The sequence below is a fragment of the Squalius cephalus genome (assembly GCF_949319135.1).
Source record: "Squalius cephalus genome assembly, chromosome: 10".
NCBI lineage: Eukaryota > Metazoa > Chordata > Actinopteri > Cypriniformes > Leuciscidae > Squalius > Squalius cephalus.
Window position 1 is genome coordinate 17,820,429 of NC_137131.1, and position 27,964 is coordinate 17,848,392.

Genomic DNA, 27,964 nt, shown 5'->3' on the forward strand with positions numbered 1-27,964 from the left:
TTTTACACAGGGGGTCATTAGTGGTAGGAATCAAATCATGGAGCAAGAACATCTTGCAACAAGGATCTTTTTATGTGTACACATCATATACAGCAATTATCCAAAATGCCAAAACCAACTGACAGCAATTATTCAGAACACAAAAATCATTTTTTTTGTTTGTATGTTTTATTGACAAAAATTACTTTGTGATTAAACAAAACAGTTTTCTAATAGTTATTATATGGAACACCGTATAATTCGTGATTAAGAATCGCTTTAACACCCATTAGAGAAACACCATATGGAAACAAATTATTATGAAAACAACATTCTACATTTTCTATATATCCTAATCATTTAACAAACTCATTGCTCATTGTTTCTGCCTTAAAGTAATACACTTTTAGCTAACTATGTGATTTGTATATGTACATTTCTGAAATACATAACTTTGATAGTCACCTCTGATAACAGATCACTCTATTATAATGCAGACATACATTTTCTGTAAAGCTGCTTTGAAACAATATGTATTGTGAAAAGCGCTATACAAATAAATGTGAATTGAATTGAATTTGTAGGCAAGATATGATTCGTTTTCTGTCCTGATTCACTCTATCTGTAATTTAGCTAAGACAAGATGATCTTATTCTCTAAATGGCTGTGTAATTAAATAATGATCACAGTAATTATTTAGGTTACAGAGTAGCAAGTTATAAAGAAAGTAAAGAGAGAAAAATTATGTGGTTTATTACACAGTTTGGGAACCTAGGGTGTGATGTTTTAGGTAGGTACAGCGGTTTCAAACTGTGTGTATGTGTGTGTGTGTCCTGGTTAAACCAACATTATGGGGACAAAATGTCCCCACAAAGTTGGCAATATCCGAAATCCTTGTGGGGACATTTTTGGACCCCATAAGGAAAACAGCTTATAAAACATACTAAGTGATGTTTTTTGAAAATGTAAAAATGCAAGTGTGTGTGTGTGGTGTTGAATTGAGACTGTGCTTAATGCTCTAAGATGAACAGGGATAGACTTAGGTAGATTTATCGTCTGCTTTTAACAGTTTGAGAAGCAAATCCTTAAAACAATTTGGCAATTGAGAAGAATTTAGTGAAACAGTGATCTCTTTGTTTGTTGTTACTGGGTTCTTATGGTGTGGATCAGGATTACTTAAAGTATTTGTGCAAGTTTAGTCCAACAATTCTCCCTGAGACCAGTGATTTTGTGTTTTTTTTAAAACCAAAGTGTGTGTGAAGTATGCATGTGTAAAATTTCATTATGCATAAGTTATGCATAAGTCCATCCATGTAAGCACTGGCCCTGTTTCATTGGCCTTTGAGAGATTAAAAACAAAAAGCTGTCAGTTGGTTACCGTGGCCTGAATTCCCAAGCCATTTCGTTTTTTTAGACCCCCAATCTATGTATCTGCTTCATATATGCTTGCCTCCTCTTCATCTCCTGCTCCAACTGTTCTTTCAGTGTGCAAACCTGAGAAACACACTACAGTTATTGCAAAGCAGTCATGTATTCATCAGAGACTTCTTGCTATTGAATGTGATGTAAATGTACACTCTTATAATGCATGTGGTCACATCTTTATAGCTTTCTCAAACCTGTTCCTCCAAACAGTGGACCCTCTGGCGGTGAGCTTTCTCCCGAGCCTCCAGTGCTCTCTCTACCTGCTGCTGGGAGTTCCTCATCCGCTCTGACTCCAGGTCCAGCTCTTGCCTGAGGTGAGCCGTCACTTCCATGAGCCTCTGGGAGTGAGTCTGCTCCAATATAGAGATCTGGGACTGCAGAGACAACACATTATATCCTATCACAGGTGAATCCAATACACAAACAAAAATACATTTTTATATTATTAGCGGTGCTTTGTAAGGTACTATAACTATTGCTCACTTGAATAAACCCATAACCCTGAGCATTAAACTCAGGCTTTATTTTCGCACAGTTTTGGGTTACAGGAATGAATATGAAGAAAGAGAAGAAATGTACATCTATGCTTTTTTCGAAGCAATCAGACTTTTTTTTTTTTTTACTTGGGACCAAGTGCCAATCAAAAGTTGAGTGGACTAGATTCTGATCCATGCATTAAAAATGTCATAATACTTGCAAATATCTATATCACCTGTAGTGTGTGAATTTCAGCCTGTGTCTCGCTTAACTCTAGCTCTAGATTTCGGATTTTTTGTTCTTGCTGTTCTCTCTCACGCTCAGCATGCAGTACCTCGACCTCTTTCCTTTGGCGATTCTGTTCCACCTGCACACAACACACGCATTCAAACACTAAATGTGTCAAGGATAGAAATCTGGTGTGAAATACTGTCACATGCTTTACATTCATGTACTGTATAGAATTTGCAGCTTAAAGGATTAGTTCACTTTCAAAAAAAATTTTGCTGATAATTTACTCACCCCGATGTCATCCAAGATATCCATGTCTTTCTTTCTTCAGTCGAAAAGAAATTAAGGTTTTTGAGGAAAACATTCCAGGATTTTTCTTCATATAATGGACTTCAATGGCAACCAACGGTTTGAAGGTTCAAATGTCCGTCTCAATACAGCTTCAAAGTCTCTACACGATCCCAGTCGAGAAATAATGGTCTTATTTATAAGATAATAAGATAATAAAAAAAAATCTATATATATACTGTATATATATATATATATATATATATATATATATATATATACACACACTTTTTAACCACAAATGCCCGCCTTGTACCATCTCTGAGATGCGCTACGTATTACGTCATCACGTTGGAAAGGTCACGAAAAAAATAAAAAGAATAATAATAATAAATTAAAACAAAGATGTCGGACGATTTTGAAGTTGGAGGAGAAAATGAGATGGATTTTTTCGCCCTTCCCTACCTTTTTGAACCGGAGTACACAGACAAATACCTTAAACAGATGACGTGACGCGTGACCTTTCCAACGTGATGACGCAATGCGTCGCACATCTCAGAGATGGTACACGACGAGCATTTGTGGTTAAAAAGTATTTACTTTTTTTTTTAGAAAATGACAGATCGTTTCGCTAGATAAGACCCTTATTTCTCGACTGGGATCGTGTAGAGACTTTGAAGCTGTATTGAGACGGACATTTGAACCTTCAAACCGTTGGTTGCCACTGAAGTCCATTATATGAAGAAAAATCCTGGAATGTTTTCCTCAAAAACCTTAATTTCTTTTCGACTGATGAAAGAAAGACATGGATATCTTGGATGACATCGGGGTGAGTAAATTATCAGCAAAAATTTTTTTGAAAGTGAACTAATCCTTTAAGCTAAACCCATCAGGATGATTGTGTGTTTCACTCATACAGACAAAAAAGCTCTCATGCAAACTTACCTCAACCAATAATACTTACAGTAGTTTAAGGTACAGATAAGCCACTCTGATTAGTTTGCACAGAGTAAACATCACAGATGATGACATACACAACAAACTGTATTTGAAAGTCATTGTGAATCATAATGTGTTTATAATAGCATGACATGTACCTTCTCCAGGGTCCGTTTTAGAGAGGACCTGTCTTTTCCCAGACGCAGCAGTGTCCTCTCCAGCTCAGCTTTCTCTCCCTGCAGCCGATGTGCAGTGGTTTGCAGGATAGCCACCTGCTCTTGAAGCTGATCCTTTTCTCCCTTCAGGAGTGCACACCTCTCTTGCGCCTCCTGCTCAGCCTGTTGCCTCTGTCTCACAGCCTAGACAATCAGGAAAGATGTAGAATAGACACCATCTATATGGCTGTCACCAGAACTGGTTGAAGATCAACATAAATTTCTGGACTAGGAAGTTTCACATACAGGGCAAAAACTCAGTTAACATGGAAGAGATAACCGAGTGTGTTGGTGTCTGGGTAAGATACAGTGTAATAGAGTTAACATTGAATTGCATTCAACTTTTTTAATAAAAATCTGTTTGTCAGTATATCATGGCCATGATAGTATACTTGGTTGTGTTTTTTTTGTTGAATTTTTTGGTTGTTATTTATTTTTATTTTGTGGTTTTTACTGAAACAGAGAAAAAAAATTAAACACCGCTACCCCATTGTGACATGGAAGGCAAAATGTTTTCTAGTATGTGTTTGATACATGTACCTGCAAGGACCAAATTATATTAAATATACAAATTATAATTATATAATTTTATATAATTATTATAATTATATACAAATTATATTAAAGGGATAGTACACCCACAAATGGAAATTCTGTCATCAATTACTCACCTTCATGTCATTCCAAACCCATAAGATTGATTCATCTTCAAAACACAAAAGAAGATATTTCTAATGAAACCTCAAATACGGTAAATGGAAGCTCAACCATACTTTCTTGATGCGCAAGAACAAACCTCATTGGTTCTCGTGCATCAAGCAAGCATGTCCATTTTGACTTATTTGTATTTGCATTGATCAATGTTTACATATGGATAAAAGCCTAAATTAAATCTGTTTTTGCTGTCTCTTCAGAAGACTTGGTTTAACCCTCTCGATTTATATGGATTTCTTTTACGATCTCTTTATGAACTTTTTAAAACTGTAATGGACTTTCAATAGAGGTGCTGAAATCTCTCAGGTTTTATTAAAAATATCTTAATTTGTGTTTGAAAGATGAATGAAAGTCTTGGAAAGAAGTAAGGGCGAGTAAATGATCACAGAATTTTCATTGTTGGGTGAACTAACCATTTAGAACAGTGTGTAAACTGTAAGAGTATGTGTGTGTGTGAGTGCACAACCTCCTGCAGGCCACGTGTCTGTTTGTCGAGTTCGGAGACCCTGAGTTCAGACTCTTCCTGGCTTCTCTGCAGGCTCTGTAGTCTCTCACTCAAGCCATGATTTTGCTTCCTACCGTTTGTCAGAGCCTCCCGTGTCTTATCCAACCTCTCCTGCGCACACATATACACACACACAGACAAGTACGAACGGGCATCAATCCACACACGCATAATCAGACACCCACATACAGTTTTAATGAGGAAGCTGTACTTTTCCTCACTACTACCAATTGCCTGTCTTTTTATCCTTTCCCCCCACTCTCTCTTTCTCCTCTGGACCTCTTTTTATTGGCAAGAACTGGCAGGTCTCAAGCAAACTGAAAAAGATTTACACTGAGGGCGCAGTGTTTTTGTTTGTACAGCATCTTTAAAACACAGACTCATACTAAGCCTTAAAAGCTCTCCAGAGGAGCCAGAGAAAATTAATGAGTTCAGTCCAGCTTTTTATTGCACCGTCATCCAGCACCTTCAGGGAACAGACAGGAGCAAAGGTAAATACTTAAAAAAAAAAAAAAATTCCAAATCTGGAAAAGTTATGGAACCACAGCATAAATCACTACATATTGTGGCTATGGTAGTAAGATGATCTGTGGTGTTTCAATTAAAGCTGTACGTGAACTGAGGAGAAGTGAGATCAAAATGGGAGCGGTCCTGATTGTGCATGTGGCTGAACCACAATGAACTTAATAAGGTTGTTTGTGAGTTCATGATGAAGATAAATGATTGACAGTGTTTCTAATAAAGCCATGAAGGAGAATTTGCTTTAACTTGTTTTTATCTAAGTTCCATCAAGTTGAGATGTTTGAGCTTGTCTTCTATCTTGCAGTTGTAGGACTTTTGGTGCTAGTATATTGCTGCTAGTATGGCCAGTTTAATGATTTATTCGTGCATACAGTTATATAATTATTTTTTAATTCATGTGCCCTTGTAACCTTCAATCAAAGCAACTTCCCATCCCTCTTGCAATGACATCTCACGATGATATTCTGTACGTCACAATAGGGAAGAAAAGACTAGCGCAACTTCCGTTTCATGCCGACAGTTATCAAACTGCAAACTTGTGCAAGCTATAAAAGCCACACTGACCTGCAGCATCTTCCGGTCATGTTCGCTGGCCGTGAGAGCTCGTTGCAGTTGGGCGGCCTGATCTCGAGCTGATCCTGCAGCAGTGTTGCTGTCGGTCAAGGATGCAGCCATGGCCTGCAGTTGCTCCCTCAACTGGCTCTCCTGCAGTTCTGTATGTGCCAAGGCAATTGCCAACCTCTCACCCTCAACCTACATTGGGACAAAAGTGCTCTATTATATTGCTCAAACATGAAACATGTCCTTTTAGACACAGAGTAAACCTACACACACCTTCAGGAGAGCAGCACGCTCTTCGCTGTCTCCCAGCTCTCTGCGGAGGTTGTTGAGGCGTTCTTGCAGTGAGCTGACCTCCGCCTCTGTCTCTGTGGCTCGGAGCTGGGCACGCTGCAGCTCTCCCTCCAACCCCCGTCGCTTGAGCTCCAGCCTGGCAGCTCGCGCTTCCGCGGCTTCACAGATCTGCTTCATACGACGACGCTCGGCCTCCAGACTTTCCCCAGAGGCCTGGGAGCGCTCCAGCTTCTCCTGAATACAGTGTATTTATACAGATAATGTGACTACCAGAGGAGCAACTCATCAGAGATCTTTATTGTTAAAAGATGTTTGATGATAACAAATGCATCTTTCAAAATAGACCTACAGTACAATGATTTTGTTTTATTGTGTTCAATTGTCAGACCTTCACTTCTGTGAAGCCTTGAGGCTGAAAAGTAGGATGTCACTGTTGCGCTCAATTTTGTAAACCATTTTGTGTTAGTGTAGACTGTGTTAACCTGCAGTGCTTTGGCCTCTGCCTCAGTTATCTGTTGGCTGTTGTTCATTTTGTCCAACTCTTCACTCAGAATCCTATTCTGTATTTCTCCACGCTGAACTGCCTCATCCTGTAAGGCGAGTGATGCTTGCATCCCCTCTAAATGCTTGGTCAGCTCACGCTTTCCTGGCAAACACACACCCACACATTCTCATCCATGTTAATCAAAAACAGAGTTACAAACTGTTCATTAATGAGCAGTACCCAAGTGTTGGGCTAGAGTTCCTTCTTACCCTCCTCCAGCTCTCTGATAGATTGTTTCAGCATCTGTATACGTGTGTTGCTTCTCTCCTGACTGGCCTGCAGGTTTTCTACCTGCTTGCTGAGACTATGCACCTGTGCCTGGGACTCCTCCTACAATCACACAATCAGGGAGAGAAGGATGTTTATGTTCTATTTATTCATATGTTCATTGTTCTTGTTACACATTGTGTTGTTTGTGATCCTTCATTTGTGTGTGCATATATAGACTATAGTTTTGTCCATGGAGATAATGGTCATTTTCAAAACGAAAAAACGTTTGTATGGTAACATCCTACAAATCTTGGGTTTGTATGGGAAAGGGAAGTGTATACCATAGATCCAAATTGAGCAAAAAATGCCAAACAAGCTATGTAAGTTGGCTGATACAGTTCACAGAAACAGTCTGCATGATTCATTCTTTTTTTTCTCAGCTCTTATTGTATGAATTCAGAAGACTAGCATAGTTATACTATATAGTACAGTTATGTTGAATTCTTTTTATGATGCCTCTTTGTCCTTTGTGGTGATGTAGTGGTGTCAGGTACCCGCTCTCTCTGTGTGTCCCTGAGCTCTTGCTGGAAGCTACGCAGCAACATCTGAAGTGAGTCCAGATCCAACTCTCTGTCCTCTCCGTGGGAGGGGGACAGAGAACACACAGGCGACCCACCCACCCCAGGCTGTTCTGACATGATTTCACCTGAGGGCATATGCACAAGTTTCCATTTAATTCTTTTGACTTGTAATTTAGAACACCATGTACGTTAGAGCAGACCATTGTTTAATAACCTTCAGCTTTGAAGAAAAGAATCCTTTGTAATATAAGAGTGGTGATCTTCTTCTTGAACCTAAACTAACCGTTGCTAAAAAAAAAGTCCAGATTCATTATTGGACTGAGAACGCATTACCTTTCACAGGTGAGCGAGTTCTCCATGGTGAGGGGCTCCGTCCACGTTCCCCAGGTGTGGGTGAACGTCTTCCACGCCCACTTCCAAGTGTACGTTTCAGCGCAGAACTGAGAACCTTCAACCTGTGCTCGAGATCTCTCCGTATGGCATCATTCTGTCCCAGCTGCTCTTCCAGCCCCTGGGCCCGGGACTCTGCTAGACTGACCTTCAGCCCAAGCTCTCTGAGCTCGGCCTGGGCTTCCTGCAGCGCTTCCTCCAAGCGAGCGGCCTCCTCACGCTGCTTCAGTTGGCTCTCCTGAAGGTTGGAATCCCGTTGTTGCTGCATCTCTCTCTCCTGGCGATGCGCTTCTTCCAGTTCTGCTACATGCCGCTGCAAGCCTGCAGTCTTTTCACACACGCACACACAGACAGACCAGTTCTAACAATTTAAGCATGTTACTGTATTTGTGTGTGGATGCTGTAATTATGCCAGTTGGTGTGTTGTACCTCCTTCAGGGCTGCCTCTCTGCCAGCGTCACTCTCCAGTATTCTTTGTCTGAGAGTGAAGGTCTCCTTTCTCATTTCCTCCTCTCTCTGCTCATCCTGAGACAGTCTGGACTGCATGTCACTCAACTCTTGCCCTTGCTGAGTGCACTGACCCTCCAATGTCTTCACCTGCTCACACATGCTTTTTTATGTTGTTATTTTACAAAAATGCTTGCAATGTATACAGAACTCTAGACAGCTGAATTTTATGTGGAAGACGATTCACTACAGACCTGTAAAACAACATTTTGTTCCACTGTAAATGCGTATATGGCTAGACTAACAATAAATGTTGTTTAGATGTTTCTACAGTAGATGTTTAGGATAATGTAAAGGCACGAACTACACAAGAAAAACCTTTGATTTCTATGGCCCTGACCTGTCTGCGCAGTTCCTGCAGTTCTCTGCGCGCCTGCAAGCGTGATTTCTCAAGCTCACGCATGTTGGTTCTCAGCTTCAGCGCCTCCTGCTGGAGGGAGGATTTACACTCCTCTAAAACTGTCAGCCTCTGTTCCTTCTCCTCCCCCACTCGCTTCAAACTGATAAAAAAAAGAAGAGAAAAACAAGGAAGATTAATAGATTTGTAATGATGTGAGAAAGAAAGAAATTTCCCATTTATTTATTGAACAAACTTAAGACTAGTCTGCTAAACCTGTTGTTTTCAAACTCGGCTCTCTTCACAGCTGTACGGAGTTCGTGATTGGAAGTCTGGATGGCCTCTTTCTCTCTCACAGCATCCCCTAAAGCTCTCTTCAGTTCCAAGCCCTCACGCCGCTGAGCGTCCCTGTCCTGCAAACACTCCCTCAGCTCTCGATGGGCCTCAATCAGTTCCTTACGGCCAGAGTCCCTGCTCTCTTCCACCTCACTCAGTTCCCTCCTCAAATGCTCCACCTGAAAGAGACCGAGATTAGACAGAAAGATTAAAATGATTCTGTAAATACAAAAGGAGTCGTTGGTCATGGTTTAAGCATAATGGTGTAACTTTATCAATCTAAAATAAAGACCATTTAAACCACGCAAGTATGGTGAATTGACACCCAGAGGGAGTGAAGACTTTTAACAGTCATACTCCTTACGTGGCACTGTTTTGCTGAGGACAATTCAACTTCATTTTCCATGAGATGAATGAAATGGAAACACAGCCTATTAGTAAAATTCCACTGCCTTGTTCCATTCAGCTTCTCAAAGCATGTGAGCATCAGACTCATCCAAAGAGTTCTGCCTCCTTTCAACGCCGGATTTCAGGGCACATTCTCGTATGCATTTAAAAATGTGTTCTAAGTGCATGTGAAATGGTTTAAATTTTCGAACACTTTCATCAGATATGCTTAGGGTGAAACTCCTCGCCCATGTAAACACACAGGAATATGACCCACATTCTGGTAATTGCTTGGCTACAGCTAATCATTTTACGGTGCATTTTTTTCCCTAAAATGTAGCCAGAATGCAGAGAGAAAGAGGGAGAAGAAAAACAGAGAAAGACAGGACAGGCTCCAAAGACTGCCACACACAGCAGCAATGATGAGAAACATCAGCAGTGTGTACAAGCAAGAGAAATATGTGTGAGTGTGTGTGTGTGTTTATGTGTGCATGTAAGTTCACTGGGCCACACAAGATGTTTTCTTCTCATAAATCTTAATGTAAAAGAAATAAGCCTGTGGCAAACCCACATTGGTTTAATTCATTGATAGGGGGTTGGGTTAATAGGACAGTGAAAGACAGTTGGGTTAGCGATGACCCCTGTTGAAGAATTGGGGGCGATGTTTCCATGGAGAATTTCATTACAGTACAAGAACAAATAAACTCCTGAGCACCTGCTTATTTGTGACTCCAACTTTTCCTTTTCATATCATAGAGAGATTCTTGTGTTTCACTCCCTTGCTAGCTTTTATCGTTCCCTCTCACCACTGATGGTTTGTCATTGTCTGACCAGGGCAGGCTGGAGGAGGATTAGTGAAAATAATCAAACAGGAATGGAGAATCCATCTTGGTGAGTAGAAAGCCTCACCCAGAGATGAATTTCTCACCACAGCCACCGAGGCACATCTCACATTAGGTGCCTTAATGTGTGGCCTGAGGTTTGTGCAGAAGTCCATTCTCAAGGTTGACCTTGAGCCTTAAAGTTAGAAGTGTACAAACACATGGATACAAGCACAAACATGTGTGCCTACCAACCAAACTGGTGGCACCTGGAACATGCTCAATACACATTAACTAATGCCAAGTTCAACAAGAGTGTGTGCTAAATGGCTCTCCCCAAGACTGCCACTGGTAGGTACGAGCTGGACTCCAACAGGCCTTATGTTTCCTCACGGCCCAACATAAACTAACTCACCTCCTAACTCACATGACGTTGGTTATTTGGCACTGGCACAAACAGAATTTTACTGCTCTCCTGGGCTATAGCTTTCTTGTGTTCTAGATGATAAATGTGATTCTGTAACTGAACAACTGGAATGTGAATGTAAAGTCTCGGGTTGTGTGACCTCTTGCTGAGTCTCCTGCCTCTGCATAGACAGCTCTCTGATCTGGTCATTTAAGCTGCGTTCTGAAACTTCACGGGAACTCAGAGACTCCTCGAAATGAGACTGCAGGTCCTGAAGCTCTGCCTGCAACCCTAAAACTGTGTCCTACAAAGAGAGGAGGAGAGAGAAAAATGAATATATATTGTGAAAAATCTAGATTAGGGCTGTCAGTGGATCAAAATATTTATTCATTATGAGTCATTTTTTAATTCACTTCTCTTTAAAGCAAATAAAACTTTGTAAACCTCACTCCCCTGGCCTCAAGAGGCGCACTAGCTTGCTTCTGTTACACCCCCCCCCAAACCTTACTCCCATCCGGGTCATGGTGCATCGGCCTGACCTGCTGCCATATAGGTATATGTTTCTTTGTAATTAATTGTGAAAATGTTTCTACACCAAAACATTTTTCAGTGTAGTGTGTGTGACACTTCCACTTAGGGTTTTTGGGTTCTTCAGCTCCAAACAGATTTTAGAATGCAAACAGTTTAATGATAACTTATGAAAATGTATTAAAGAATTAACGCTATTAAACATTCAACCTCATTCATTGATGTGTTAACTTACAGCACTAATCTAATAAGGACAAAACATGATCCCCAGACATATTTGGATTTATTATACCTTGTCCTGCTCCTGTTTGCTCAGGAAGTCTCTACGCATACGGTCCTTTTCAAGGGCAGCTGTCTCTATGTCGCGCTCGAGGATGATTATGCGCTCAGTAAGAGCAGCCTTCTCTGCCTCCTTCTCAGACAGAACCTACCAATCAAGCACAGTCAACTCAGTTAATGCAGTGGAACAAAATTACAATGATGCCGTCTACCCCATGTTCTGGCTGCAGATAGGTTTAAGGCTATTTGGGGCTACAGACACGCCTTTTGATCAGATTGAAAGGAAGTTGTCAAAAGGTTTCGACTGAGACAGATACACACACACCTGCTGTTTATGGCTCTCGGCCTGCAGCAGGGACTCTGTACAGTGTTGCTGCAGTTTGGCCAGTTCTTCCTGCAGCTGTTGCAGCACTCCACGACTCTGCATGCGCAGCTCCTCGCACTTAGCCCGCAGCTGCGACTCTGCCTGCTCCCTCTGTGCACACAAGTCCGCACGCATGCGCTCCTGAGATACACAGGACAGGTGCATGTGTAATAAGCATCCAAATACTCTCTTGATCCACAGGAGAGTTTTACAGTTTAGGGTTATTGCATTTCAATCGCTTCCTCTTGCCAGAATTTCTTTAATGGACTGATAGACTTTCTCAGTATTTTTGTAGTGTTTTCCATTACAAATATCTAAACATTCTTAAATCAAGATACATTTACTTGAGATGCAAAATGACTTACATTTATGAATTGACCAAAATACAGTGACTTAATTTAAAGGGAAAACGAAATTGTTTTTCATTGGCAGATATTTTGTTCTTGTTTTAAGGATTAAGTCATTTTTCTTCTCAAGTAAATGTATCTTTATTTAAGAATTTTTGATATTTGTAATGGAAAAAGGACAAAACTAAATCATTTTTGCATCGTCATCCTGTATACAGAGCAGTTCTCACTTTACATGTCTGAAATAAACACAGTATGCATACTGAGCTGTATTGTTTGCTGGGTACAACAGTCCATAACTCATCCAAAATGCCATCCTAAGCCCTTGCTGTCCTCCTCTGAGTCCTTACTTTTTAACATAAGTGCGGGTGCAGCCATTTTTAACTTGAATGTGCGAGGCTTCCGGTGTCAGCTGCTTCCAGTTATTTTAGCTTTACAAAAACAGTCCGTTAAGCTGCTTGATGTTACAAACCGTTATTTGTTATCATGGTAACATTTTTCAATAAGGTCCTATTAGTTAACATTAGTAAGTGCATGTACTAACATTAACGTATGTTAATACGTTTATAACGTATTAGTAAATGTTGAAATTAACTAAGATTAATAAATTAATAAAATTGATTTATTTTTCATTGTTAGTTAATGTAGTTTACTGATGTCTACAAACCAAGAACCAAGAACAAATGTTACGTTATCATATTATTTTAATTTATTATTGTAAACACACTGGTTTGTAGCGCAAATTGTTTTACCGTTTACAATACTTTATTATTCTTTTAGGTATTAACATACAGCAGTAATAGTGGCTAATGAATTGGAAGTCCTGCACATTCACAGAAAATAGCTTACTTATGCATTGAAAAAAATAAGGTAGATAATGCCACATACAGTAGACTGTTGGGTAATATTCTGCTGTGACAGTTGCATAGACATTTTTTTTTTTTTTTTTGGCTTAATGCATAGAAACTCTAGATTAATATGCATCAATCTACAAATATGACTTAAAACATGAATCATTTGTACGAAAAAACGGAACTAAATCAACTCAATTATAAATTGTACTGATACGCTGTCAAACCAAAGATTCACACCCCTCACAAATACACATACCTTGCGATTTCGCTCAGTATGCAGTTGTTCCTGATGGCTTTGTTGTGTTGTTATGAGGGTTTGTTGTGCGTTTCTCTCGGCCAGGGCAAGCTTTAACTCTAAAGCCTGTTTCTCCTGCAAAGCCCGGGACATTTGCTGCTCTAGTTCACCGTGAATACTAGACAGCTCACCTGTGCAAAGAGAAGAACAAGTATACTCAGAGGAGAAACATGCTTTGTAATGAAAACATACATTAGGGACACACTGAGTTCACATGCTGGATACATGAAAATATAATGCTCTTTGGAATCATCATTACACGATATATGGTGACAGCACCAACACATAAATAGTACAGTGTGGATGCTATCTGTGAGGGGACTTTGTTAAGCTCTAGAGAGAACCTCGGCTGACCCCTCAGCTGTTCTCCAGTTCTGGGCTAAATATATGGGCCCCTTGTGGACTATAGCTGGGGCCCAATGGCCAGTAGGCTCAGCCAAGTCAATGAGAGAGGGATATAGGATCCCTGGAGAGACTCACGCGTCAAAGTCTCGTTAGCCTGCTGTAGACTAGCGTTCTCTTCCTCTAGCCTAGCCCGGTCGGCCTCTAGCGATGAGGCCAGTTCCTGCCTGTCCAACAGGCCTGACTCTAGAGACTCTCTGTCAACCCTTAGCAATGGAAAAAGCAAAAGAGATGGTGAAAAATATATATAATATATATATAGGTACAAAATAATAATAATGGGTTGTGTTTATTGTAGTTAATGAACATCTTTAAAAGGTTGTTTCTTTAGCTAACATCCTTCAAGACAGATGAGATGTTCTGCAGATGATTTACACAGAAACACACAGGCTTAAACTCATGGTGATACTCTCACAGAAGAGACTTAGTGAAACTAGGAAGAGCTACATGATTGAAAAGGCCCAATTGATAATTACTCAAAATGTTACTTTTTTTTTTTTACAAAGTTTTACTTTCCCTGCCAACCTCAAACTCCAACATAAATACAAACACTTAGCCCATATAAACACATTAATACACCAAACCCTACTTGCACTAAAACACTAACACACATTGACTTACCGCAGAGCGGCCAGGTCTTGGGCCAGGGCCTTGGATTTACGTTGCTCTGAGGTAAGTTGCACTGTGAGATTGGCTTTGTCTCTTGCCAGTTCATCTCTCTCTTTGCAAGTCTTCTGCAGCGAGGCAGCGCTCAGCTCCATTTCTCTACGACATGCGCTTAATTGTTCCTGCATGGCTTGCTTCTGCTTACTGACCTACACAAAACACACACATGTACATGGAAGCATTTATATATGAACGTTCACATATCCCTTTTTTGTTTGTGACAAGAAAGAACATTTCCATTCAGAAGAAATGGACAGGAAATCCACTGTTGGCTGATAGTAAATCAACGTCATGATTATGAATCACTCAGACAATAACTAATAATTTGGTGGATTGTCAATCACGTCAGATCCTGGATTATGCCAGTAACTGACCACTTAGGAACAGCATGCTGTCCAAATATTTTCCTGATATGTTAAAACTTTCCCCACTGAGCCTGCACTAAACCATTTTGCTAGCAAACCAAAGGAAATTTGAGTTCACTTTACTGCCAAGCAGGTCAACTGAAAAAGCAGCAAGTTAAACAGTGTTGCAAATAATGTACTGTACTAATAACTTACAATATCTTCAAGACTGTAAACAATGGAGATGGCATTAAGATCCAGTGATTTATGACAACTTAAAAACACTACAGTTTTAACATAGTGACACCTCTGTAAAACATGACTGTAGGTGTAGACAAAAGAGAATTCCCCACTGTCTGTCGCAAAGCTGCTAGCAGACAGATCAAGCTTATGATTTACGGCTTTTCTCACTCATTCTCTCTCACTGTGATGTTGCCCGTCTGTAATATCTATCTCTCTAGGCTTCCTGTCCTTCATTTGTACTCAAGATCCCCTTCGCCTCCCCATTCAATTCCTTTGCCACTCATAAAACACACACTTGGGCCAAGATTCATATTTGGAACTCTTAGAGGAAGGTGTTGAGTACCATGGCAGATGGGTCCAATATCTTCCCTTGGCTTTTTAATGTGACAACAAGACCCATCAGAGCACAGCTGAGAGCTGTGAATCATGCTGGGTAATGAGGCACACGCCCACTCGTTTTGTGAGGATGAGAGCGGCTGACCTGGGCTTGTTGCTCCAGGGCTGAGTTTTTCTCCCTCTGCAGGATGTTGTACTCCGCATCTAGGGTCACTCGGGCCTCTTGGAGGTGAATGTGTGAGGCCTCCAGACCACGCTTCTCTGCTGTCAGGTCTAATAGCTCCTGCTGAAGTCGAGCTAGCTCCTCTCTGACTGCCGCTCGCTCTTGCTCTGCCTCCCGCCTGCGTTCGCCAAGCTCTGACTTTTCAGCCTCGGCCTGGAAGCAGATAGATCAAAAACAATATCTTTATGATAAATATAATGATAAAATGACCAGCCTTGCAGGTCGCCATCATAAGTTGTGATGTGGATTCTGTTATGTTAGTGTCCATACCAGGCTCTTCCTTTGTCAACCAGCTTCACAGGAAAAGTTGTTTCAAAATGTACGCCATAAACAAATTAAGCATTCATTCCAATGTAAAATATAAATCGGAAAAAAATGAGGGCTATCAAAATAAACAAATTAACTGATAAAGTTAATGGAATATATTTAAGGCTATTCATTTGTTATTACTTTGAATAAACTGTTTATGAATACATATAACATTCAACCATAGAAATATCTCAACAGAAAAAAACAACAACCCTCAAACACGTCAAAAAACTCTAAGTCCATGTTATGGGAATTGGGTTCGTTGGGTTGTGTCAAAGACTTTAGCTATACCAAGACAGTTCACCCACATTACTTTGAATGTGAGAATGTGCAACACAAATATGGTGGTAAAAGCCACCGCCTTATAAATAAAAGAGCCAATCACCAATTGGTAGAGTCATTTATGGGACAGTTTATGTCACATTTTGCTGCTGATTTGAAATATGTCATTTAAATGTGAATATGGCAAGCAGTTTTTGGGATTTCAGGATTTCTCCACTCAAACAGATTACTTGGTCTTGGATGCCTGAAATAGCTGTGTTGGCAGTGTTGGGGGTAACACATTACAAGTAATGCAAGTTACGTAATCAGATTACTTTTTGAAGTGACTAGTAAAGTAACACATTGCTTTTAAATTCACAAGAAAATATTTGAGTTACTTTTTCAAATAAGTAACACAAGTTACTTTGTTTTCCCATTTATTTACTGACACGTCTTTTGTCCCCAAGTTGAGAGAAATCGGGAGTAAGTGCAGAGGCGTTCGCTGTCGCTGTGTAAACTAAACATGATGTTTATTGCCATTCTAGACTAAATGTGAGCAGGCATTTACTCATCTTACTGGCAGAAAAACAGATTCAGCATTCCTCAAAATGAATAAAAACAGTGAAATGCAAACTCAGAATATTATGCAAAACTGCAATAATTAAATATGTTAAATAACACAAATATACTTTGTGGCCTTTGTGGCCGACCTTTCGATGATCCACTTCAACCACACTAATAAGCAAAAATTACTTAAATTAAATATCACAACCGTTCTCTTTGCTTAACAGTTCCATCCCATGCTGATCCGGCCAAGCCGATACGGATAGTTTCATTTTCTACAGTGTGGATGACAAGTGACCAATACTGAGTTTGCGATGTCACTACACGCATTCTATCATCACGGTTCAGCACGTGTTAAGAACCGTTAGTCAACCATGCTGAAAATTGGGGGCCGAGAACAGTCTGTATTTGCGCTGTGCTGAAACAGGCTCAAGTGGAAATATAACTAGAACCGTTCATTACTGTTTTTAGAACCGTTCGACCCGACGGTGGAAAAGTGGCTAGACTTTCCCTGTGTAGATTTTGGCCATGTGCGATTTAATTCAGTTAGAAAATACAGAATCTGTTTATTATTTTTTAAATACTTTTATGTTGCATTTAAATGTATTCATTTAGCAGATGCTTTTACCAAAGCAACTTACACATGAGAATAATAAAAGCATTTATTTAAAATTGCGTGACATGCTGGAAGGAAAATGTGTCCACCGTGTTTTATATGCACACATATATTCCACTATGACTGTCATCCCCACAAATTGCACAAATCGTATTTTCTTTCCTTGAAAAGGAAATGAATGAGTTAACTATAAAAAAAAAAATATATATATATATTCAAGATAGAATACTTAATCTATAGTTGGCTGTAAAAAAAAACAAAAAAAAAAAACATAATGAGTAACACTATGCACACTATCCAGTTCCATGACGCTGACCTGTAGGAGAAGACGGTTCAATTCGACTTTATCTTTAGCCAATCCCTCACTCAGTGCTCCCATCTTGGCCAGGGAGTCCTGTAGCGCTGCATCTTCACTTCGTAGTTTAGTGAGCGCCAGTTCCTGCTCAGAATTCTGGGCCTCGGCCTATAGGGAGGCAGTACAAACATCAGTGGGAAGTTTGGCTACATACAATCATTAGCTACCAAGTTCACGTAACCGGCATTTATTTTGTAATCAGCGGTCAGGGTAAAATATGTTTTCAGAGCTGTTTAATAGTACTGGAGTTCAACCATTAAATTTTGTCCCCAGAATGACCTGTGGCAAAACTGAGGAAGTGTGGAAAAACTGTAAGCTAGACAGAGCAAGTGATGAAAAATCTTACAAAGGCAGTTTTACATGGTAAATATAAACCACTACAAATAAGCAGAGCTACATAACTCACCCAAGGTCAAAGTAAACTGAGTTTCCAGTAATTCAACAACTGAGTTGGACATTTGACAGGGAAAAAACTCTGTATTTACTTAATGGATAAATAATGCAAAACTGGGTAAACAGTTTTATGACTGGATGTAATTCACTGTAGGAACATGGAGGTGAGAACAGTTTTATACAGACTTAGATCAGGTGTTGTTAAGATGAATGAATGAGTGAATATGTGAATGAAAAAATGAATTAATGATGTAAATACAGTATGTGAATAAATAAGTGAGGAAGGGAGTTAATGAATGAGTGGTTGAAGAGAATGTGTTATGGAGTGAGAGTGAAAAAATGGAGTGAATGAGCGTTTTGAGAGAATATGTTAGTGAGTGACAGTGTTGGAAAAATGAAAATGTGTGAGTGTATGAAAAAGTGATGGAGTGAGTGAATTAATAAGTGAGCAGGTGAGTGAGTGTGATGGAACGAATGAGTGGGAGTAAATGGATGAGTGAAGAAGTGGGCAGGTTAGTGAATGTGCATTTTGTGTGAATGTGTAAAGCAGTACCCTAGAGAGAGCCTGTGCGAGACTGCTCTTTTCGTCCTCTAGAACCTCTTTCTGTAATGTCATCTGACTCAGAGCTTCCTTTAGTGTGACCAGCTCTTTACGCACATCTGAGTGTCTCATTTCCAACTGCTCCAGAGTGTGTCGTCTGTACAAAACAATTCGCACAAATTGTCAAGACATAAATAGACACTTTTCGATCTGTAGATACAGGCAAGACAGCACAAAAACAAATGGAAACCTAAGCACACTATTGCAGAACAACCAAATCAGCCTCAGGACAAACTGTACACACAAACAAAACATAATATTAATGTAAACGCATAGGTATATGCACACATACTCGTGTACACAAACATATACAAGCAGATATCCTTCAATAAACACACTCCTCAAAGACGTTTCCTCATCTGAGCAGTAAAAAAAAAAAAGACTTGAGGTTAAATATCACATCCAAAACCATTCTTATCCATATACAGTACATAATAACAGGTTGTTACCTTTGACCTAACCAGTAAAATAAATGAATTATGCATCTTCATGTTTAATGGATTTTGTAAAAAAATACTATTCTGTCTTGATTCAAGGCTACTTTAAGGACAACATGTGCTAGTGATACTGACTGTAAACAATAGGACAGGGAAATAAACAAGGGCCAAGAAGGAAGTCAAGGGGTTTAAGGTTTCGCAATGCCGTACCCCCTCTCAGATTCAGTGCGCTCTCGAGCCAGCTGCCTCTCCAGGTCCTCCCTCTGCTGCCTGAGGAGGTCTCTCTGCCTCTGAACATCCAGAGAGGAGCTTCGCAAACCTTCCTGTTCTGATTGTGCGCATTCCAGCTGCTGCTTCAGGGCTAAGAACTGCCTCTCAAACTCTCCTTTTTCACTAGGAAGGGAGAAAGAAAGGGACAGTTGTGGTGGGGTATGTAGCGGTTCAAGGATGTAGGTTTGATTTTGATATTGGAGGGGACATAAAAACAGTTTTCAGCAACTGAAAAAATCATTATTCAGGTTTTTAGTCAACACTGACTTAACCGTCATAATGACGCTGTACATCACATCCATGTTGTTAATTGTTTAGATATTTCAGCAAACAGTTTGCTTTATACAGTACATTCAGTTTAACAGACGGTAAACTTTATAATTCAACTGAACTGTGCAAATGCATTTTAAATACTTAAGTTATGTTCTTGCTCCATCCATGCAATAAATGCATGTCATTTAATGAGTGGGGTTTTCTAATATATTACTTTAACTTTGCAGGTAATGTCAAAGGTATGACCCTTTTAAGGTGCAGCTAAGCCTATTCTCCTTAAATACTCAATACTTGTTTAGGAGAGTTGAGAGTAGAGAATTAAATTTGAGCCAGGACGCTCTTTTAAAAGGGATTCTTTAAAAAAAAGATGATTTATCTCAATGAGACTTTTCCTGGTTAAAAGTTAAATAAAACAATAAAACCCATAAGATACTGGACACCAGTGGCTATATATGAATATATTGTAATTGTTTGTTTGTTTGATCAAAATTATTGTTAGGGAAAATGCAGTAGTTGTTTGATATTGGTAGAGACATGTCCCTATTGTCCCTACCGAATTTAAAGCCTTTGGGCTATACGCATTAGTTTGAGCCTCTAAATTTAGACTAAATTTGGGTTCCACTAAATTTGTACTACAACTACTAAAAAGATGTGAGTTTGAATGCTTGATGAATGAGAATCATAAATCAAGAACCTCTGTTGCAGAAGCGTTTCCTCCAAGGAGGCAAGGGAGGCAGTGCCTCCTTAAAAAATTGGATGAGAAAATAATCCATATTACAAAAATAAAACAACGCAAATATTATAAAATGTGACATTAAAAATTGTATAAGTCACTAATTTTTCCAAAGGAACACTTAGTTACAACAAAAGTTACAACAGGAGTCCACGTCTCTCTTGCCTCCCCTGAGCCCATTGAGTTTTAACAGGCCCTAAAGTGTGCAGTGGGTTTGATGGGAGGTAAATAAGAATGAATGGGGGAAATTCACGTGAGAGGAGGCAATGCCTCAATCAAGCTATGGATTGGATATGATTGGTTATGGTTGGATATGATTGGATATGATTGGATGTGATTAGATATGATTGGATATGATTAGATATGATTGGTTCTCGCGATAAATCCCGCCTCTTGTAGCCTTGCGCTTTCGCAAATCGGTCTGAATGAACAAAATGATGGCGTTAATGGGAAGACTAATTAATAAGTAAAAAACTCAGCCACTTAGATATCACTGTTTTATGTCACATCAAAAGCACACTTGAAATGGCCAAAAAAACATGATGACTGTGGGGTTTTTTTTAGTGAGCAATCAGCTTGGTGAAATTAAAGGCACATCTTTGTGTCAGTGACCAGTGTTTACCAAGCTTGATGACTGATGACAATAAGTTGACTATTAAAAAAAAAAACAGCTGAACATCAGTTGACAAATAAAATATATTGTTTAAATTGTTATTGTGTTTAGTTATTATTTTGGAATAAATGTAAAACTTGATGAGATTTATACAAGGTTTTAATAAAAAAAACATTAATTGCATAGTATAGTTAATGAATATAAAATAGATTTTTTTTATTTGGTTTCTCTTTTTTAATGTAATGTTTATTTAACCATGAAAATGTGACAACATTAAGTGTAACTGGGACATGGATTTACATTTGATATATCAAATGTAAATTCATGTATATATAATACACACAGACATCTATTAATTAGCTTTCTGAATTGGCCTACACAATTATGCCATGACTAAACCGCTCTATAGAAAAATACTGATGTAAAAGTAGAGGGTACAATGTTCAGTTAGAAACTCTTTTGTGCAGGTTACCTTGGGATTGAACAATGGCATCCTTTATTAAAGTGCCTAATTCAATCAGTAGCAGACTCTACCTGGTTACTATGCCCAGTGAGGTGCGGTATCTCTGGGCATCTCTTGTGCTGTCCTCCTTAGCTCTCTCCAATAGTTGGTTCTCTTGCTGCAGTTCTCGTATTCTTTGTTCCAGGCTTCTGGTTTCATCTTCCCCCACATGTAGCTGATCTCGCAAGGTGGCAACCTGCTCTTGGGAAGCTTCCAGACGTGCTTGCAGCTCCTTTGGGTGGATAGATATTGTCATTTAGTTGTGTACTGAAATTACATACTCTTTGTGATAGCAGAGTAAACTATTAGAGAGAAACAATTAGTGACCTAATGATGCTATGAAACCATATTTAGTTTTCATATTTAAAGTGTGTTATTTCTGTACCACTAGCGGCACTAAAAAGAAAATATGTTTCCAGAAAACAAACAGTCCTGCCACAAAACCAAACCATTGGTTGAGCCAATGTTGCTATATTGGGCTAGTTGGTTTGCTTAAAAAAAAAAAAGATATATATATATATATATATATATATATATATATATATATATTTCCCCCTTTATCCATGATTTAGGTGTCATTTAAGGATGGTGTACAGGAGGTTTGGAAACCTGATTTTGTGCCTGGCGCTGTAAGAGGGCTCTCTGCACTGCTATCAGAATGCTGTCTCGTTGAGAAGAGGAAATAGATCCTGCTGAAACAGAGAGGTGCTCCTCTCTTGATGACTCTGAGGAACCCTCTCCACAAACCACCTAACAGAGAAAACAAGAGATGAATAAATATTTTTGAAATATCACAATGTTTTATCATTAATGAATGTAGTTACCACAAGATTTGATTTGATTTCAAAATCCATTACCCTTTTCAAGCAGCCCCTCTGCATTATGTTTCTCTTGATTTACACTAATATCTATAACTCTTGTCATGTTAAGTACATCTGGCCCAAAATATCATAATCACGTTCAGTAAACCTGATTAATGTTGTGGAGTATCTGTTGCAGACTGCTGATCTCGCTGCGCAAGGCATCCCTCTCGGTTCTGTCTTCGGACCGATTTGTTTCCTGTGCAGAAAAGCATTCAGGTCAAAGTGCAGTTTCTTGAACAGCACACCAGACAAGACAACTGCATCCAGACAATTAAGGAAGTGATAGAGTTTATCAAGACTATCCTTCCCAATTAATGATTCTAGCAACACCATTATTCTACCGTATCACTGCTCACCATCCTGTCCAAGCTGCTCCGCAGTGCTGCCAGGTTGCTCTCCTTGTCACCGTTCTGTGCTCGGAGCTGCTTCACCATTTCACCCAATTCCAGGATTCTGTACAAATATGCACGTTAATCTTTGCATATCATAATATTAAAGTATAATAAAATTGGATCAAAGCTTTATTAGCATGACTGTGTATCACAATGTTCCTAAAGCATTAAATATAAATAATAAAACAAACAAAACATATATGTATAGATCATGTCATGTGTAGCATAGTAAATAGATAAATACGATCCATCTTAATACATTAATAAATAAAGCGGGTCTCTTTAGAGAGTTAACCATCTCTGACATTGTGAATGGCTAACACATATTTAGCAGCTAGATATGGATGGATCATATGACTTGTTTGCAGTGTTCCAAGTCTTCTGCAATGTTCCAAGTCTTCTGAAGTCATATGAAAGATTTGTGAGGAACAGACTGAAATTAGGCCATCATTCTCAAAAAATCTTGGCATCCATAAAAGCTCTCTTTGACACATTTATGTGATAAGTAGCAATGTCCAATTCAATATTGAACTGTTTTAATTTATCCATTGATCTGGTTCACAAAACTGGGCTGAGATATTAGTTCACAAATCAGACTGATATGATTCTCAAAGATCCGGTTGCTATTGTTTAGCTCACAGGAAGGGAAGATCATCAGTGAATAACAACTTAAATGTTTGTCTGTTTTGTCTATTTAGCTTCAGAATTCAATTCTTGTTATTTTTGATTTAACTGTTTTTTGTTTTCTTTTGAAGGTTCAAAGCATCAGCTCACATTCATTGTTATTGTGTTGAAAATAAAGAGAGAAAGAGAGAGAGAAAGTCATATACACTAGGTTTGCAGTGACATGAGGGTGTGTAAATTATGATAGAATTAAAAAAAAAAATGTGTGTACTATTCCTTTATGAAAAATAGCACACCCTTATTTGATGTTGTACTCTGCAAGTTGAAATAGGCACCCACTTTAAGTATGAGGTTCTGAACATGAACACACATACTATCACAATAAAAAAAAAAAAATGTGCATGTGTGTAACATTAACTCGGTTGAGGCAAAATGATCAAACATTCTATAGTGCACTTATTTGATCCTCATTTGTTTATGGCCCTTTCTTCTCTCTGTAATAAAGCTCAGCTAAAAGTTCATATATCAAAATGGAGAGTGATCTCTGCTCTCTCCATTATAAAACTGTCACTGATGAAAAGATGTAGAAGAGAGAAGCAGCAATGATTCCATTCATCAGAAGACCCCATTCCTGCACTGTCAGATCCATGGATCCGCTCTCAAAAGAAAGTGTCATAGACCACTGACACATTATACAAGTAATTGAAGAAAAATAGTGGATACTGAACAGCAAATAAAGAGAGACTTTTTCTCTCTGGTTTTGGCATGCCACATAGTTGGATAGATGAGGCAATCCATGCTGACCTTCCCTGTGTGTCAGCACTCAGGACAATGCGCAATGAGTCATCTAGGAGATGTGAGTTCAGGACATCAATACTTCAATTCAAAGCATTGGGATATGTGCTGAAATTTATGACACTGCGAAATCCTTTGAATACGATAATTTAGCCTCAGCTGCCAATACCGTACATGTTTATTACAGCATTCTGCTCAAGCATGATGACACTTGTATATCATTGGTGAAAAATGAATGGGACGTGTGCGTAAACAGACAGACATGTTGTACCTAGAGTTAAGTTCTACTTTCTCTGCATCAAAGCGGGCCTGCAGCTGCATAGCCTCTCTCAGCTTGTCTCTCAGTTGATTCTCTAGTGCTGATACTCCGCTGCTAGCGGGGGAACAAGGCTGGCTGATGCTATCCTCCAGATTCACACAGGCTGTATGAAGACGACGGCCAGCCACCGTACACTCGGCTCGCATGTCCGACAGACTCCTGTAAAGCACAAAACAACTGTTACAACCAGCAGGAGCAATGAAATTTCCTTACACAACAATTTCCTTACGTTCCCAAGGAAATGTGTTTCGTTCAAAACTGACGAGAGCCAGATGGCCGAAACTATATTGTGATCTGGGAATAAACTCTTTGAACGGTGTCGTGTCTGAGTAAGGGTCGTGAACATTTTCTCCGCTGTCCATGTGTTGAGTAATCCACATTACAGCAAATTACTCAACAATGATCACAGCATTTACACAGGCCGAGCCCTCATCAAGCTTGGCTCTGATGGATGGCTCAAGGCTCATCTGAAGGGCAATCTAAACCATCACATTTCCCTTGACGATGCAGTCAGGATGGGTGAGGGGTGACCCAGGTGACCCACTCTGCTTTGATCCCAAGTGGGGATAAATGGTTGTGGAATTGAAAAGAGGTTCTGGCCACAAGCTACACTCACCTGTCAGTGAAGGCCCGCAGCTGAGTGAAAGAGCTCCTTAGGAAGGCAGCCTGGCGCCACAGAGATCGCACACGGGCTTGCTCACGGCTGTTTCGGGAGGTATTCATCTGCGGGAGAGCAACACGGCCATATGGTCGGCAGGTTTGGTAATGGGGGGGAGGGGGGATGGGGGGGCAAAGAGTGTGAGATTAAAGATGTCTCCATATGAAAAATAATGAATGCACCCACACATACAAGCACATACCTAGATTTGGACTTCTAGGCACAGACACTCATAGACTCATACGCAAACAGTACAGTAAACTTTTCTTGACTGTATGTGGCTGTAAACTACATGAGCTTCTTCTTACGACCAGATGTTTGCACCGAGCAATGAATTCTCGCTCTTTTTTCCAAACGACTGGAATGTTTTCACAGGAAACAACAGCTGAGAAAATCACAACAATGATTTAAAACAAAGACAGTGTCCAGACTGACAAAACAGGCACCAGGGTGGAATTCCACAAGTTCCAGAGTTGAGTTTCATTGGGTTGGATTAAGGAAAGATTTTCCTTAAACTGTGGATTTGGATAAAAAAACATACACTACAGATCTCTCCTTCCTTCCTTCTGTCTCTTTTTTCCTCCTCCTTCTCACCTCAAGTTCCCTCCTGAGTCGTGTGTCCCTCTGCTCTGCCTCCTCTTGTGCCTTCTGCAGGCTCTCTGTCAGGGCCTGGTTGGCTTCATTGGCTTGTTCAAGTTGTTCCCGAAGCAGTGCGTTGACCTGGCTCAAGCCAGAACACCTGTGAAATATATGGATCAACTTCAGAGCACTGTATCCCAGCACCTCCACCTGTTAAGCCACAAGCCAAATGTTCTTTCTAAACTTCACACATGATCTCACCCCCCTCCATTGCACGGCCTCTATCAGCTTCTATGTTTACAGGCTCATAAAGACCCACGTCACATTGTGCGTTGCCAGCCACGCTTAGAGGGGAATGTGCGTGACAGTTTTATAAAGTCCATGTCAGCTCCAGCCTAATTGCCACCAGATTTGCTTGTCAAATAGTTTACAGGGTTATTTACATCATTCGTGGCAGAATCCACCCAGTTACATACAAAGATTGACGCCAGGGTGGTGTGAGGCGGCGAACGAAACGATTATCAAAGGGGTGAGGAACAGAGAAAGACACAATAAAAAAGCTATGAGAATGTGTTTAATCATTTTCAATAAGTAGATTTGCTTTATGATTCTGTGTTTTGGCCTAATTCTGCAGCTCATGCCCCTCTGAGAAAACTTAATGCCAAGGCAGACAGCTTAGCATTAATTCACAATGTAACATTTCTGCCCTGCTGAATCTCAGTTAATTGTGGCATGCAATGAAATTCTCATGAGCCTTGGCATAGTTGACTTTTCTGCCATAGAAAATTAAATACATTGTGTTACAAGACTGCAGAGCCACAGATGATCGGATGAACTGCACTTTGCAGCGCGCTCTTTGACAGAGGCACTAAGGTTTAAAAAATGGATGAGAGCTTGGCAAGCATACGGCCAAGAGTTTGCCATAACTGTTTCAATTAGGGGTGAGTGGCACAGTAAATCATGTTCTTTTAAAGGCTGGCGTCTGGGACAGTAGGTTGGCCAGCTCTTTTTATGAAGTGCAGTAAAAACTGTTTGGCTGAGATGCTGAACAAGGTTGCGATAATTAAGTCTGACAAACTGGATACTTTTGTTTTTGACACCCCCTACTATTCATTTCCAGCATGGGCTTGTGTGGACTGAAGTAGGCAACTAGGATATTTTATTTTAATTAACTCTATTGCCTTCCTGATAAATGTTGCTCATGTTTTGTTTCTCAGTAAAAGAATGGTAAAAGATCAGTACCCTGCTGGAGAATTCAGCTTAAAGAAGTAGTTCACTTTCAAATGAAAATTAGCCCATGATTTACTCACCCTCAAGCCATAGGTGTATATGACTTTCTTCTTTCAGACGAACGCAATCAGAGTTATATTAAAAACATATTCTGGCTCTTCCAAGTTTTATAATGGCAGTGGATTGCAACCAACAGATTGAAGCTCAAAAACGTGCATCCATCCATCGTAAACGAACTCCACATGGCTTCTGTGGGTTAATAAAGGCCTTCTGAAGCAAAGCAATGAGTTTGTGTAAGAAAAATATTCGTATTTAAAACTTTATAAAGTAAAATAACTAGCTTCCGGCCAAACAAACGTATGGATTCCATAAAGCGCAACTGATTCGAGTAATGCGACGTACTGCTGATACTTACGCTACGCCATTGACGCACTACGCTACTTCTGACGTCACAAGTTTCGTAAGTTGCGCATTAGGGGCAAGTAGACTGCGTATGGCCATTTGGCCGGAAGCTAGAATTTTACTTTGTAACGTGTTAAATATGAAGATGAGGGTGAGTAAATCATGGGCTAATTTTCATTTTAAAGTGAACTAATCCTTTAAGTGGTTGTACTTCAGTTGTGGAACATGGTTTTTCATTTGCTGGTTTAAGTTGGTCCAGATTAGTCATTAGCTGGTTCAAGCTCATAACTAACAAACCTTAGCTGGACATTAGCTGGTCCAAGCTAGTTCCAATTGGTTACTACCTGGTCTAAGCTGGTAATTAGCTGGTCCAAGTTTTTCATTAGCTGTCCAAGCTGGTCATCAGCTAGTTCCTGAAGTTCAATAGCTGGTGAAAGCTGGTCATTAGCTGGTGCAAGCTGGACATTATCTGTTCCAATCTGGTCATTAGCTAGACCAAGCTGTTCATTAATTTATCAGCTGGTGTGACATCAAACTTTCAGACCATCTTGGATCAGCTACAAGATGGTTATACTAGCTCGGTGGTCAGGCTGGTTTTTGGAATATAAGTGGCTTGCACCAGCTAAAG

General features: G+C 39.8%; 1 protein-coding gene across 2 annotated transcripts in view; it reads right to left on the bottom strand.

Moving 5' to 3' along the window:
- Positions 1–470: 470 nt before the first annotated feature.
- crocc2 (ciliary rootlet coiled-coil, rootletin family member 2) overlaps positions 471–27,964 on the bottom strand; it is a 48,157-nt gene continuing 20,663 nt past the window's right edge. For both annotated transcript variants that reach the window (XM_079882843.1, XM_079882842.1), the window contains 31 exons: positions 25,720–25,864; positions 25,084–25,190; positions 24,420–24,626; positions 22,694–22,790; positions 22,444–22,533; positions 22,084–22,224; positions 21,507–21,706; positions 19,294–19,476; positions 18,599–18,743; positions 17,614–17,760; positions 15,470–15,700; positions 14,357–14,550; positions 13,814–13,941; positions 13,295–13,464; positions 11,799–11,978; positions 11,487–11,621; positions 10,827–10,970; positions 8,993–9,231; positions 8,720–8,879; positions 8,302–8,469; positions 7,816–8,200; positions 7,456–7,607; positions 6,901–7,021; positions 6,630–6,793; positions 6,130–6,381; positions 5,860–6,048; positions 4,735–4,884; positions 3,498–3,698; positions 2,117–2,248; positions 1,599–1,778; positions 471–1,473 (listed from right to left, as the gene is read on the bottom strand). In XM_079882843.1, the coding sequence (XP_079738969.1) occupies positions 1,390–1,473; positions 1,599–1,778; positions 2,117–2,248; positions 3,498–3,698; positions 4,735–4,884; positions 5,860–6,048; positions 6,130–6,381; positions 6,630–6,793; positions 6,901–7,021; positions 7,456–7,607; positions 7,816–8,200; positions 8,302–8,469; positions 8,720–8,879; positions 8,993–9,231; positions 10,827–10,970; positions 11,487–11,621; positions 11,799–11,978; positions 13,295–13,464; positions 13,814–13,941; positions 14,357–14,550; positions 15,470–15,700; positions 17,614–17,760; positions 18,599–18,743; positions 19,294–19,476; positions 21,507–21,706; positions 22,084–22,224; positions 22,444–22,533; positions 22,694–22,790; positions 24,420–24,626; positions 25,084–25,190; positions 25,720–25,864 (5,221 nt within the window). In that variant the 3' untranslated portion in view covers positions 471–1,389. The remainder of the gene's footprint in view (positions 1,474–1,598; positions 1,779–2,116; positions 2,249–3,497; positions 3,699–4,734; positions 4,885–5,859; positions 6,049–6,129; positions 6,382–6,629; positions 6,794–6,900; positions 7,022–7,455; positions 7,608–7,815; positions 8,201–8,301; positions 8,470–8,719; positions 8,880–8,992; positions 9,232–10,826; positions 10,971–11,486; positions 11,622–11,798; positions 11,979–13,294; positions 13,465–13,813; positions 13,942–14,356; positions 14,551–15,469; positions 15,701–17,613; positions 17,761–18,598; positions 18,744–19,293; positions 19,477–21,506; positions 21,707–22,083; positions 22,225–22,443; positions 22,534–22,693; positions 22,791–24,419; positions 24,627–25,083; positions 25,191–25,719; positions 25,865–27,964) is intronic.